This window comes from Siniperca chuatsi, linkage group LG22 (assembly GCF_020085105.1).
Source record: "Siniperca chuatsi isolate FFG_IHB_CAS linkage group LG22, ASM2008510v1, whole genome shotgun sequence".
Lineage (NCBI taxonomy): Eukaryota > Metazoa > Chordata > Actinopteri > Centrarchiformes > Sinipercidae > Siniperca > Siniperca chuatsi.
The window spans coordinates 3,222,439-3,238,004 of NC_058063.1; the positions used below are offsets into that span (position 1 = coordinate 3,222,439).

The 15,566-nt window shown below is 38.7% G+C and overlaps 1 protein-coding gene across 2 annotated transcripts in view; it reads left to right on the top strand.

Annotated features, from left to right (window-relative positions):
• Positions 1–251: 251 nt before the first annotated feature.
• rap1gds1 (RAP1, GTP-GDP dissociation stimulator 1) overlaps positions 252–15,566 on the top strand; it is a 35,584-nt gene continuing 20,269 nt past the window's right edge. The window contains exons 1-5 of one of the 2 annotated variants that reach the window (XM_044185073.1): positions 252–628; positions 4,311–4,418; positions 6,183–6,305; positions 8,040–8,165; positions 12,600–12,746. In XM_044185073.1, coding sequence (XP_044041008.1) covers positions 625–628; positions 4,311–4,418; positions 6,183–6,305; positions 8,040–8,165; positions 12,600–12,746 — 508 coding nt within the window. In that variant the 5' untranslated portion in view covers positions 252–624. The remainder of the gene's footprint in view (positions 629–4,310; positions 4,419–6,182; positions 6,306–8,039; positions 8,166–12,599; positions 12,747–15,566) is intronic. The other variant, XM_044185074.1, reaches the window with a different exon arrangement.

The following is a 15,566-nucleotide window of genomic DNA, read 5'->3' on the forward strand; positions in this document are numbered from 1 at the left end:
TATTCGTCTACATAAAAATGTTATCAATATAACCTTTAAATAGTGATGTTGCTACTTTTACTTGGTGAAAGGGTTTAGGTACTTTTCACGGACTAGCTATCTAAAAATGTCCTTTATGGTCAGGGTAAATATCTCAATATCTGGTTAGCATATGTCCTGTGCTTTCAGATATGCCTCAGACTGCCATATACCGGCGATGTGTCCCAAAACCCCGTGTTCCTTAAAAATGTTTTATTTTGAAGGTTGTGACCGGAAGTCCTATTCTTAATCCCATGTGGTTGACTTGACTGTGGCATGTCAAACTGAGCCAGTCGTCCAGGGGAACGCCAGTCAGTAGGTTTTGACTGTTGTTGTGGATATGAGAGGAAGTTAGATGTGTTAACCTGGTAGTCACCCGGTGTACAGGCCGCTGTACAGCAGCATCCATTTGAGCGGGACTGCCCGACCGGCCTGGTGGCTCCTGTCGCTACCTAACTGGCTAGCTAGCTAGCTAACCTCAACCCGCTAACTTCGCCAGTTTAAGGCGGTTGGGGAAACGGGGCCTCCGGTTAGTACGACTCGGTTTACAGCTGCCCTGGAGAGCTTAACACCCCGGCTTATTTTCCGGAGCAACATCCTACTGAGATGGGTGAGTAGACAGCTAGCTAACCAGTTTAGTCCGAGCCGAGGTAACGTTAGCTAACAAGAACTGTTTTGACCGTTTAACGTTAGTTAAACCACAAAATGTGTTTTAATGGAAACGCTTGCAAGCAGCCACGTAAAGTTATGGTTGGTCGTTGACGTTATGGATCATGCATTAATGCCACTATACCACTTTGTTTACCTTCATAGTTTTCTGTTTTATTATTTTAACGTTACGTTAGTTCATATGAAAAGCGGACTGTAGCTAAGTCGTGTGTACGTGCGCGTGTCAGCTTCAGTACTCGGGTGGGGTAGCTTCCCTGACTCTCTCCATCCACTATCTGCTCGGGATTTTTTTCCTTTCAATAACGCTAACTCTGACAATATTATGTATTCGCATTGCCTTCGTTCTTGTCCGACGTAATTCAGCTGGGACTTGAAATGGCTTGAAGGTCTCATTTGCTAAATGAATGGACATCCCCTGAAATGGCAGTGCTGTTGATGGTGTAGATGGCACTCCTCCATCTCCACAGCTGTTATGCAATAGGATTCAGCAGCCCACTTTGTGTTGCTGTTTATACTGCACTGCTCTCTATGATGTTACTGTTTCTCCTGGTTATTGATGGTGGACACACACTGGTTACTGATTGTTTGAGCACAGGCCTGTGACTACTGTAGCAGTCATATCTCTGAATGGAATGTAATACAGCTTAACATTAAAAACACTCTGCAGATTCACTAAATATTACCTCTCCATCCATCACATTAGAAAACCAGTGCCTATATGAGCCAGTGGAATCCCTGAATGCCATCTAGAGCAATATTTGTTTGACAGTTTATGAGGTAATTCACAAGGTCTATTCTGAGGCTGCATCACTCATGTTGTAATTTGATTTAAGGCATCTATCATAAGGGATGGATGTGTGGGTTGTGCAGTGCACAAGCAACTGACAGCAACAACCAGGTCACTGCAAAGGTGTCTGCAATCCTTATGCAATTTATCATTACCTGGTTTGTAGGCACAATGCTGAAATGACAGTTGAGAAAATTCCCACTGTTATTGTAACAATTCTGAGCATTTCCGATAATTAAAATAAGCCTCATTCTCTGTTGATGATCAGTAAAATATACAAGAAAGTAGTGTGTCAGCCTCTAGAATAATTAGAGTGCTTTCTGGACCAAACCTGACAGGTCGGCCCTAATCAGGTTTTGCTGAGAATGTAGGCTGTGAGTGAAAATGCAGCCAAAAACAGAGCTGTATAGAGCTGGTGAATACGCTTTACTTTATCTCATATAGCCTAACACATGTACTGTATTTAAGGCACTTGCTTTATAGACAATGGTTAGCCATAATTTAGCTAAGCCTAGTTGTAGAACAACAATTAATAAGAATAACAGGAATGATAACCTGATCGTTTGTCATAGCATGTGATGGATGTGCAGCAGTTATAAATCATTGATTCGGTTTTTGTGGTTAACGTGACTGGCAGTGCAGCAGATTGATAAATTGAAGTCCTCATAATGGAGTAAAGAGAAAAGGAAAGAAAACACTTAAGCAGAGATGTACGGTAGAAGAGCTGGTCATAAACTAATGGAGATGAGGTGTTTCAACTACATCTGGCTCACAGGCGCTTCATATTATTGGCTGTAGACAAAAGGTTAGCTTGGTAGCTCCACTATATAGTAGCAAAATACAGGTGTAGGTAGCCAGTTGACAGTCAGTTTGCAGTGCACCGAAAATGGCAGCCATACAGCAGATAAGGGACATTGAATGAAATTCGAGACACAAAAAAGAAGACTGATGAGACCATATACTGTTATACATACATACATACATATTTGACGGGCTTATGTCACATAAAAAGGCATGTCACTTGTGTTGCACTGTCATATACGATTTAGCTATGTGTACCTAGTAAGCTCTCACTCACGCCGCTCTGTCACCCATACAAATCAATGCTCTCTCATCCACACAGATCATTTAATGGTTCAACTGATCAGAGATCAGATAAATGCAACAACAGCATGTTACGCCTTCTGTATGATCAAATGTGTTGAAATCGTTGGGGCTAAGACAGGGGAAAGGAAAGCTAAATTCAGTGTAAGTTTTGCTGCTATTATTACAGGGATCAGACATGTAGAGGCTATTTCCACAGAACACTTACTGACGTAGTTATAGTTGGAAAAACCAAAGATTATGTATGTGTGACGGAGAGACGGATGCATTTACACCTGTTCAACATCTGGCAAGAATGCGTCTCAAACCACCTCTTGAGAATCAGATTTCAGTCCGGATCGATCCATCTGATGATTCTTGGGTGCATTTACACTTAGCTTTTTTGAGATCGGATAGCTGTCAGAGCTGCCCAGGATGTACAAAGTGAGTAAGTGTAATGTGATTAATGTAATGGGGTCTAAGACATTCAAAACAACATAAGTGTATACTGATATGAATTCGATACATTGATGGAGAGCACCCCCTCCATCAGTGTATTAGTTGGTATTAGTGGAAGCAAGCAAAAATAAAACAAACAAAAAATAAAATAATACAGTTTCATGCTTAAAATTTCAATTAAATTGGGAATGAAGGACTTTTTGTAAATAGTCTTTTTGCCAGAGGCATCATAAAACGCCTCCCAGAGGGCAGCAATTCAGACTGATCAGTGGGTGGGCACTGTCAGCATAGAAATCCCCCAGCTGATTCCCAATGATTTTACTGGCTTTGTTTATCAGTCTGTCTAGAGTATTTTTATATTTACAACTGAGATGCCCATACTAGGATCAGGATTGGTTAAATTGTAGGTTAGCACACATTCTACCAGTGCCTTAAAACCAATCTCCAGAATATTCTAACACCAAAGCCATTTAACCTCCTAGCTAGGGAAAGATGCCGCATACTTTATGCCATATAAGTTAAACTAGAAGATAACCACTAAGTGGCTATACATGAACGGTGCGCCTAGTGAGCTTAGCCTTGGACAAAGTTTGACCTTAATGCTAGCTATGTGCCAATCTGCATTCTGTCAAAATGTTCATATATGATGTGAGAAGTGATATGTCAATGGAACAGCATGTGTCAAAGCAGTGTCATCTGTCAGTGGGGAGTTGTATTTTCCAGTGGAACATGTGTGACATACTGTTTTCATGTGCTGCATGCCAGTAGAACTGCAGCAGCATACCAATAGTCAACAATGGCATACCACTAAGAATTGGCATATGCCACTAAAACCAAAGTGGCATACATTTAGATTGACACTTTTCAGCTTTGATGCTGCTGTATTTGTTTTCTCCCAGTTGCCTCCAGAGGTTCTTTCAGCTGGTAGAATCTCTGCGCCTGTTATTACTGATCATCTAACACTTTAGTTTTCTGGTGTGCTACATTTTGCAAAAGCTGCGGTGAGATGTGGAGTTTCTGAAGGACCCAAAGACAGAAAAGCAGCAAGAATTGTATAAATTTAGATTTAGATTAACCTCTATAAGGCAACAAGTTAGCCATTAGTCAATTTCTTACAATTCCTGTGTGACTTTATAGATATGTGTACAATACAGTAGATAAATATCCTTGCTGGCGAATGACTGACTCGCACAAGATTTTTCATGGCTCTCTCTCCCCCTGTCATTTTCAGCTTGTCACCATCTCCGTAAATTATAAACTTCAACTTTTGTTCTTTAAATGTTTCTGTTTTCAGACAACCTAAGTGAGGCCCTGGAGAAGCTGAAGCTAGCGTCTACAGACAGCGCCACTGACAGCGTGGAGAGCTGCCTGGACTGCCTGCTGAAAGCACTCGTCAACAACAGTGAGTAGAGCCTGATTTACACCTAGTGTGTTGTAAGTCCATGACCTCCTTTCTAAGTTTTCCATAATAGTCTCTCTGACAATCTGCCTACTCTGGACCTCATATTATCTGTATGACTCAAATGTAAATAAAAGCAGTCATCTGACTTAAATCCTCTGATTAATGTGGTCAGTTGTTTAATAATTTAATAAATCATATCTGAATTGCAGTCAGATGAGAAATGTTATGTGCACTGTAAATGGGCCATAGACAGCTGTGGCTGCTGGTGTCTGCCTGAAGCCACATCTTTGGGCAGTGGGACAGTTTTTTCCAGACAGCTGAGTAATGAGATCTTGCTGTTGAATGAGCAATTCTTCCCTAGCTGACTGTGTAGCAGATCTGTTATTAATTAGAGTCAATACCTGTGGTATTCAAGACCAAATTCTCACAATGTAACTGCTGCTACGACCCACATCTGCAAGTCAGTCAATCCAAATATGGCATGAAATGACACAGAAAGCGACCCAAGTGCTCATAGACATACACAGTACATGAAGATACCACACTGCTGTGTTAATATCTGTGCTAAGCACCATATAAAGTAACATTAAAACAAGACAGAGTCTACAGCCACGCTAGCGCCACAGCAGTGCTTTGTGCTAAATGCTCACAATGACAATGCTAACATGCTGATGTTTAGCAGGTAATGTTTACCATGTTCACCATCTTAGTTTAGCATGTTAGCATGCTAACATTTGCTAATTAGCAATAAACACAAAGTACAGCTCAGGCTGATGGGAATGTCATTATTTTTGCAGGTATTTGTTCATAAACCAAAGTGTGGGGCAAACAGAAAGTTTGACCTGATGGTGGCGGTAGATGAAAAGTCAGCTAGTTATTAGAATTCATCCTGAGGGGAACATGGATGTCTGAAATATCTCAACAACTATTGGAAGAATGGTGGTGGACTGACAGACAAGCCAACCAACATTGCCGTCCCTAGAGCCATGCCGCTAGCATGGCTAAAAGCAGTGCCAGCACTGTGTCCAAAGCTTTTTAAATATCTATTGCTGCTTCTATATACAGATCTTGCATATAATATTTTCTATTTACATTGTACCACTGCAATTCAGGCATTCATTGTACAATCTGACATGCATATTGATTGATATTATACATTGATATTATACAGTCTGAAACAGATTGCTACCAAGATTTTATTGGACCTATCCTACACAGTGTGCCATGCAATAAATCTGCTGTTAATCACTGTTATCACTCAGTGTATGGAGTTAACTCTTAAGAAAATTTGAATACTGCCGTTGTAAATGTTTTTTTGATTGCCTCTTTTTAAATTATGTCCCTTCAAACCAATCTGTACACTTTATGACCATGAATCAGTCAAGCTAAACGTGTATGATGAATTGCAACTTGATATTGACCATATATTAGCTGCTATTAGCTTATTTCTGCTATATTGGTATTGGTGTATATGTCGTTTAGAAACAGTGTCTCCATTACACAGTTTGTCCATCACAGAGCACTGGCAAGTTGATTTTTACACTGTAAAATCAATGTCTTACTCAGAACATGTATTGGTCACAATTCTTAAAAAAAAGTTGGTCGGGCTATACCAGGTGTGTGTGTGTGTGTATCACATACTGTGATATTTGTTTTTAGAAAGTGATATGGCTATATCATTGATACAGAGCAAATGTTGGCACCCTGTATTTCTGAAAAGCATGCATTAATTTGATTGAAATTCATTATCTTTTTCTCCTGCAGACACCGAAGCCAGTGTGAAGATCCAGGAGATGGGCATTCTCCCCCTGCTCCCCACCCTGCTAAACCCCCAGTCTTCCTGCACCCCTAAAGTAGCCAACATCATAGCTGAGGTGGCCAAAAATGGTGAGGTTCAACATCCTGACTTTCTGTTCCTCCATTCGTCTGTATTCAATTTTTACACTTTTTCTTACTGTCATCTTTTTTGTTTTTAAATGTTTTCTTCATGAATACATTATTCGGTGGGACAGTAGAGCAACCTTGTTAGTCATGGATATGAATTAAAATATTTGAAGAATCAAACAGAAACATGTTTGACGACAGGCCATTTCAGACCAGGGCTAGTTTTAGCAGCCCTTGGCATTTCAGAGCTAAGCTCTCACTGACTATGAGGTTATTGTGTAAGGACTCAAACCTTGCATAACAACCTTGCAGTGTCAGAGAGCTTCCATTTTCCATAATGCCTCTGTGTGAGCCCAGGAGAAGCTTTTTAAAGTAGAAAAAAGCAGACGTGAATAGAACTTGGGGCAAGAAAAGGTTAGGATAATGAATGGCTTTTTAGCAGCTTGCAAGACTGCAGCTAATGATCACTCCCCAGCAGTTTGCCAAGCTTGGCAACAACCCGCTGGCATTTATCTGTCACCGCTTCCGGAAATGTCTGCAAGCAGCCAAGTGACTGCTGAGCTTAAGACAACTCCCTTTCTGTCTGACAGTTTGGGCAGACTTGATTGTTTAAAGTTACAACAGGCAATACTTAATGTAAAAACATATTTTACTAATTAGCATAAATCACCACCATAACAGAGAATAGTGTCTCATCCCCGCTAAAACCCAGATGATCCAACATGATTGCCCAAATGAAAATGTGATTACAGTGTGGTTACTGGTGAGACCTCCACTCCTTATACACAACATGGTGACTCTGAGCTGTGGGAACTGTAAACTGTATCTTTGACAGCAGTTGAGCAGACAGCATTCACCTCATTTTTTGTGTCTCTTATCCCCTTTGTAACCTTTGCACTCACATATTGCTGTTTTTAAAAAAAAAAAAAAAAAAAAAAAAAAGAAAAAAAATCCTATTTGATCATGCAAATGAGGCACCCAATAACAATAAAGGCACTTATTTTGATGATCTAAACTGGCCAAGAAATTGGCCTATTGCAGAATGACAGTGTCACACAGTATGGACTGAACTCAGGTCGGACTTGAGTCATGAATCTGGTGACTTGACAAAATCAAAAATACTTGCAACTTGACTCACCAATGACTTGTGACTTCACCTTTTGACGTGGAATGACTTAATATCCTTTTCAAGCCCAGATATTAAAATGTTTGTCATAAAAAGTGTGCAGCGGGTCAACTTTTAATTTTCAACAACAGATAAACTTGCAATGTCAGATTTTCTCCATATTCATCTTTTTGCTTTTAACTTTAACTTTTTGAATAAGCTGAATATTAAATTACCATCCAAACTATAGTTCCATCTTTGATGAGGATGAATAAAATGGTTGATAATTTCAAATTTGTATATTGATCAAGACTTCTTGAGATCATAGAGTAGATTTGAGCTGCCAATATCTTCTAAATTTTCCTGCAAAGCTCAAAATAAGGATGGTCCGGAAGAATGTACCAATAGATTATATTGGTTTTGGGTCAGTGTCAAATTTTCATGACATTTTACCTGTTAATTTGCAGTTTCTTTATTTTTTTCAAGGCTCTGCGTATCTTGATCATGTAGACCCCTACAGTTGCTACAGATAAGTAGCAGTAAGCAGTTTGAAGCTCTTAATTTCTGTGAGCAAGTTTAACTTCAGACAGTTTTATACTGACCTGTTATCCAATAACTTTTCCTCTCTCTAGAGTTCATGCGGAGTCCCTGTGTTGAAGCCGGCCTCATCCCTCCTCTAATTCAGCTGTTAAACTCCACCGACCAGGAGGTTTTACTGCAGACTGGCCGAGCTCTTGGCAACATCTGTTATGACAGCCGTAAGTAGGAGCTTGCTTTGCTTAGGGAACACTGAATCCCTTATGAGCCTTGTCATCACAGAGTCGGTAGAAACTAAAATAGTTCCTACATGAAAATGCTCACAACAAATCTGTGGATCATCTTGAGTAACCGGGTCATGATTTCTGGAAAGAGACGTTGCTGTTGAGTTTTTCAGATGTATTTTTTGAGCACCACAAGCCGAGTGCCATATAGTTCCATTATGTTCAAAAAAGGCAGACATCTCTACGGCAGATATCTCCAAAACTCAGCAACTCACACCAAAACAATCCAGATGGATAAACAGCACTACAGGTAAGAGGAAATTCATGTACTTTTGGTTTTGGGGTGAACTGTCCCTTTAACAATCCAATTGTGTTACACATGATGAGCTCCCGTTCTAAACCTTCAAGTAGATGTTCAGTTGCAGCTAAAAGGCTTCAAATTACATATGTAAATAAGGTAACAATATCATTGGACATGGCTGTTGGAATGCCATATTTCTATATTTCTTAATGCACATGTAACACATAAATTTGACTACTCTGTGTTTGAAGGTGGAGTAAAGGAAGGGGCTAGGGAAAAAGTAGTGTTGATTTTGAGAACCACGTGTGATAACAAAACCATGTTGCACATTAACTCCATTCGTTTAGTGATAACTAAAAACTAAGGTATCACAGTTTATATGATTGTGTTGGAAAATGTGGCACAAATTTTCAACGTGGCACCTTTGAGATATCTTCTCTAAGAAAATTAATTAGTGAATGTACCAGTGGAGTATTTAAGTATTGACCTCAGGGAACAGCAGCAGAGTTTTAATCCTGATTTTGCAGCCAGCTTTAGAGGCTTTAATCACAGCTGTCAGTTCTGGTGCATAGTTTCTCCTCTTGTTGAAAAGCCGGGTATCTGTGGAATCTGGTGGGATGTGACATTTGTTTGAGTGGAGGGGGGTCTCAGTAAGCCGGCATGGTTTTATGATAGACGCACTGGGAGAGTGTGGAGAAGCAGCTGCCAGCTGCCTTAAAGAAACACTGTAATATGGGAGATGTTACCTCAGTTGCTTTAGGAAAATGGATAAAACAGGATCTTCTGAAATCACTTTGAGTACTCCATGATGAGATGAGATGTGGTTCAACTGTACTACTACTGTCTATACATTTAATACAATACCCTCACTGAGTAGACATGAAGTGACACATGATCAAAACTTGAAAGAGCGGTGATTTTTAAAACGTCATGTTTTTAAACATTGAGTCAACTCACTAAAGGGCCTCACAGTACATTACATACAACAATATAAATAGAAAGTATTACTTTAATATGACCTTTTAATTATTCATAGGGCCTTACATTAAAATCACTTTACATTTTATAACATGAAAAAATATCAAAACAGAAGAAAAAAATTAAGGTATATTTATGTCACAAATTTTGTAAAATGTTCTTTGAATTTTAACAAGTGCCATACCTGCATTACTGCCAGCGCTGCACTGATCCACCTGGTGATCTCATGCTCCATCTTACCCTCAGTCGTGAACAGGACCCGAAGATACTTTAACTGCTTCACTTGGGTCATCAACTTGTTCCTAACCCGGAGTGAGCAATCCACTGTTTTCTGGCAGAGTACCATGGCCTCAGACTTGGAGGTGCTTGACCTTCATCCCAGCCGCTTCACACTCAAACTGTCCCAGCGCGCCCTGGAGTTCACAGGTTGATAAAGCCAGCAAAACTTACTATGCAAAAAAGAGATATCAACAAAGTGGACTTTCCACTTGTTGGCTATACGAAGACATGCTGTACTTTTGCAGAGTCCAACAACCACGAGACTGCTTGACTTACTTCAGAGAAAGTGAACCCAACTCGTGCTCAGGTTATACAAGGACTGGATGGTTTATATCAATGGCCCCGGCAGCCCACATGCCCGCAGAACCCCCCCATTAACCACCCAGAGGGACACAGTCATAAACCTTCTCCATAAGTCCACAAAGTACATGTAGACTGGATGGACAAACTCCCATGACTTCTCTGGTTTCCTTGCAAGAGTAAAGAGGTGGTCCACTCCTCCATAACCAGGAAGGAACCTCCTGATTGGGAGGTTCGACAGTCGGCTGAAGCCTCCTTTATCAGCACCCTGACATAAACTTTCTCAGAGGGCCGTTATCAACTCTATCCAAACTTTTGACAATAAGACTGCATTAATGAAATTGACTGATCAAATAAGAGCATAGAAGTACTGTTTTTTTTTAAAGTAATTTTTAAAGAAAGAACAACCATTAGTAAATTCACTCAAATTCAATCAAGTCAAAGAGCAAAAAAACAAAAAAACCTACATACAACTTATAAGTGGGATAATGAACTCACACCTTTTAGTTTATCATAAACCATAATTTGACCTTTTTTTAATAGTATGGTGGTTACCAATTATTTTAATGTGCAAGCACATGTCAGCAACACTAGCCTTAGTCTTTTCTTTCCTTTTAGTTTCCTTTTAGTCACTTCTTAAAGGAAGTGGGGTTTGAGATTAAAAATTGATTTTTTTTTTTTTTAAGACAGATACCGATCAATATTTGAGCTATACAAAAATTATAATATAGCAGCCGATATTCATCTTTTAACTTAAACGCTCAACATACATTTTTGATAACGATCCCTTTAATTTGGTTATGAAATAATTGTATCAAAGATATGTACTCAGCGGGACATTTTACAGTTGAAAGATAAACTGTAGTGCTCTCTGTTGGACTGAAGAGGTAACGGTGACACTGTTTTTAAATGACCACAAGCATATATTTGGTATGTAATTAGGTAATTGGTAAATATATAATAATATAATAAATATTAGGTAATGTAATTTTTTTACTTATCAGCCGATATATATAGGCAGGTACCAGTATATCTGTAATGAGCTAATCAGCTGATAATATTGGCTGACTAATAAATCAGGCTCTATTTGAGATACTCTCGGGCTCTGTTGTTATGGATATTATGTACCATACTGTATGGCTCGAGCCTTTAGGTAGAGGTAACCACCCAAGCTGTTGGAATTGCTGTTTGAAACTTCAAACCCAACATTTTTAGTGTTTTTCTCAGATTGAACAGAGTGCTAAAAACAAGAAAACTGGAGGACAGTCTTAAACACGTCATCATCATGATTATGAATCAAAAAAACTTTTCTAGCCAAACACATTTTTCTGTTGTTCGCTTTCCCCAGGGTCTTATATGCCATGCACATAACTAACAGACGTTTAGGCAGAAATAATATTGGTTATTACCACTTACCATTGGCAGGTGCTGTTTAAAACTGTTATGCCACAGATCCTTCTAGGCAGCTGTCACCTAGGCTAATACCTTTGTGGTAGCTAAGGACTAGCCATAACTAAATTCTAACCCTTTTAAGCTAGCACATCCTCGCACCAGCCACTCTACTCAAGTTCCTGCTGGGACTGTCACTTGGATATCTGTTTATTCCTATTTCACAATGAAGTCTTACACTGCCTTTATATGAAACACATTTCTGAGTCCACGTCAACAGCAGTTTCATGTGAACACAATAGAAGCAGAAAATATTGCTTTGCTGTGTTGCAGAGAGTTCAGGCATGGCATGACGCCACAACTGAATGAAAGTAGCAGACATACTAATACTGCTGAAATGACTGACTCATGTAATGCTTCTTTTGGAAGCTATTCTACCACAAAGCCCTCGCAGAGAGACAATCATCACTACTGTGCATTTATTTTTTCCCTAAAGAAACAAAGAAATTAAATTTGATGAATAATGAATATTAAAGGTAAAGTGTACTGGCCTTTTTAAAGGAGTATGATCTGGAAATCGACACCACGCACAAAGGCTTGATTATGCCAAATATATCCATTGTCAATGGTCTGTTTATTCAGGCTTCTTTTCTTTTTTTTAAGATTGCAGGTCTTTGATTTTGCTGTTCATTGTGTTGATTTTTAATTCTTGGCAGCATCAAAATAATTGTGTTTAGTGAACTGTGCAGGGAGAGCTTTGGGTTTATTCTTTTGCCACACACACTCTGGAAAGAAATTATATAAGAAAAGAGAAGAATTACGGCCACCAATGTCAATTTTGGCATTGAATAAATGCAACTCTAGGTTCTTCTATGGATTTGAATAATAAAAAGCCTTTATCAGATGGATTATGACCCTCATGTGAATCCCTATACACCACACACCAGACCTAAACTTGGATTTGCTGTATGTCGTGTAGTTGTGGTCATAATTATTTCTTTTACACTTAATTTATTCAGCAATGTGACTGTTTTATAGCCTTAGTTTGCATTGATTTGTATGTTTTGTACTTCTTACCTAACATTGCTTTCATATGTATTTTTCAGGTTGTGGTTATTTTTCTTTTCTTTATTTTTTTTCTTTGCTTTGTGGTTGATTTGTGTCCTGGCCTCTTTGTTTTGCAGATGAGGGCAGGAGTGCAGTTGACCTGGCAGGAGGGGCTCAGATAGTAGCTGAACACATTAAATCCCTCTCCCAAAATACTGAGCCGGAAAATGAGAAGCTCTTGACTGTCTTTTGTGGCATGCTGATGAACTATAGCAATGATAATGGTAATGACCATCCTCCCCCAAGAAAAACTGTTAACTAATCTCAACTAATCAGCGGATGTTCTCTTTGTTATACACAGACGATGTCACATCATTTTTTGTCATAAGACCGTAGGGTTGAACTGAACCAGAGGATTCTATGCTTTTCTTTTTGGACTGACCTTCTACTGATCTTTCTACCATGCTCTCTGTTGCTTTTCCAACTTCACCTCGGAGGTAATCTGCAGTTAATTAATATTTGCTGAGTGTTGGCTTTCATAGTAGCAGAACTCTTTCTCCTTCTACCTTGCTTATGTAAGTTTGTATTGTTAATAGATTCAGCAGATAAAACATTCATTAGCTAGTTCCTCTCCTTGCTTTTTAGCCGTGCTAGCGACATGGCTTTTGGAATGGCAGTGTCGGTCTGTCTGTCTTGTAGGATAGATTGCCATGACATTTTGTACAGACATTCAGGGTCCCCAGAGGTTGGATTCTAATGACTTTGTTGATCATGTGACTTTTCCCCTTGCATGGCCAGCAGGTCGAAATTGTCACTTATCCAGTGAAATATCTCAAAATCTACAAGATGATTGGCATCTAAACGTATCACTATTAGATAGATTGCCACGATATTTGGTACATACATTCAGGTCCCCTCAGGATGGATTGTAATAACTTTGGTGATCCTCTGACTTTTCATTCAGTGCCATCATCAGGTCAACATTTCAGCTTGTCCAGTACTTTGGTTTTTGACTAAATACCTGCAGAACTAATGACATTCAGCCTCAGCTGTATTTAGTACTTGATGCTCATTAGCAAATGTTAGCATGCTAAAACAATAAACTAAGGTGACAACCATAGTGAACATTATCTGCTAAACATCAACATGTTAGCATTGTCATTGTGAGAATGTTAGCATACTGACGTTAGCATTTAGCTCAAAGCACTGCTGTGCCTAAGTACAGCCTCATAGAGCCACTAACATATGGAGATACATTTGTCTCAATATTATTTGCGTGAACAGATCGACAATCCATGTGTAGATGTGCAATCTGTAAATATAAAACAGCTTCCACAAATACAAAAAAAGATTTGTAAACTCACAAAAATATTTAGCAAATATTAAACAGATCTGCAAATACATACATTCCACAAATTAAAAACATCTGTGAATACATTAAATTAATTTACAAATAAATGAGAAGCATTTGTTAATATCTTCCATCTTCCTAACATTTAGAACTTTCGAACAGGCATCTGTGAATCCAGTTTTTATTTGCGATTCTCAATGCCACAACTATCCGCCAGTCCAAACGAAAATTCACTTGTATCACTCGGCCATTTTCGAATAGCATGTGATCGCCTGCTGACGACGTCATTTCCGCATTTCAAAGTAAGAGCACGCAGTCTTTCTATGAGGTTTTTTTTGTTTGTTTTTTAAATAATTAGCGATAGTGTGCACTGATGTGAAAGTGAGCTGCTGTAACAAAATAGTTTCCCCTCGGGGATCAATAAAGTATTTCTGATTCTGATAAGTAACGTGCATTCATTATTTTATTATGTTAATGTGACACAGTGAGTATTAATGTGTGTTTATTTGTTCTGTTTATATTACCTAGCACACACTTAGCCTAACTAATGTAATCTTACTAAATACGGTGCAGTTCTACATTGACATTAACTATGTTAGCTGTTGTAAGATATGACTCGTGACAGCACCCTGGTTAAGGTCTTTGATAGTATGGTTGATGGTGTTGATGGTTGTTTTTGTTTAGAAATGTTGTATTGTAATTTTATTGTTCATTGTTAATATGTAGATGAAGCTAAGCTAAGGTTAGCTAGTAGGTAACTGAAACTAACTACAGTGCAGTTCTATACAGACATTCTAACTACATTAGTAAGGGTGCACTAATAAGATGTGAAGTGCTTTGTGACTTTTACCCACCTGAAAGAATAAATGAAAAATATAAAGGATGACTTGGCTGGCCCTCAGTGGCTAGATAACTGCCAACTGAAGAAGCAGCACAAGCCCACCGCTTCAGGGACGTGAAAGCTGCTCACAAGCATCCTCGTGCCTTTCATACTCAAATAGAAATGTATACGAAATAATAATAATAAACATAACATAATAAAATATTGAATGTTACTAATCGCTAATTCTTCTTTTTTTTTTTAAACAGCTCATAGAAAGACTGCATGCTCTTACTTTGCTGACGGTGTCAGCAAGCGATCACATGCTATCCGAAAATGGCAGAGTGAATTTTCGTTCGGACTGGCGGACATTTTGTCTCAAAACTCTGCGTGTATAAAATGCAAATCCACAAGCGTAGAATTGAGATCCGCAAATGCATTATCGATTCACAAATAATAACTGGATTCACAAATGCCTGTTCGAAAGTTGTAAATGCTTCTCATTTATAAGTAAATTAATTTTAATTTATTCACAGTTTTTGTTGTTAAATTTGTTTGTGTATTGGCAGATCTGTTTTGTATTTGCAAAATATTTTTGTGAGTTTACAAATCTTTTTTTTTTGTATTTGTGAAAAGGTGTTTTATATTTACAGATTGCACATCTACACACGGATTGTCGATCTGTTCACACAAATAATATAGAGGCAAATCTATCTCCATACTAGCATGGCTGTAGACTCTTAGTCTTGTTACATTTCTGTTTGTGTACGGATTAAACAAATAAAATAAGCTAGGTTAGCCATGTCCTGACTGCAGCTCTGTATGAATCACACAGACGTGAGATTGATATTGATCTTCTCATCTTCATCTTGGAAAGACCGTATTTTCCAAAATGTTGAACTATTCCTTTAGGGTGCATGACAATATTTTGAG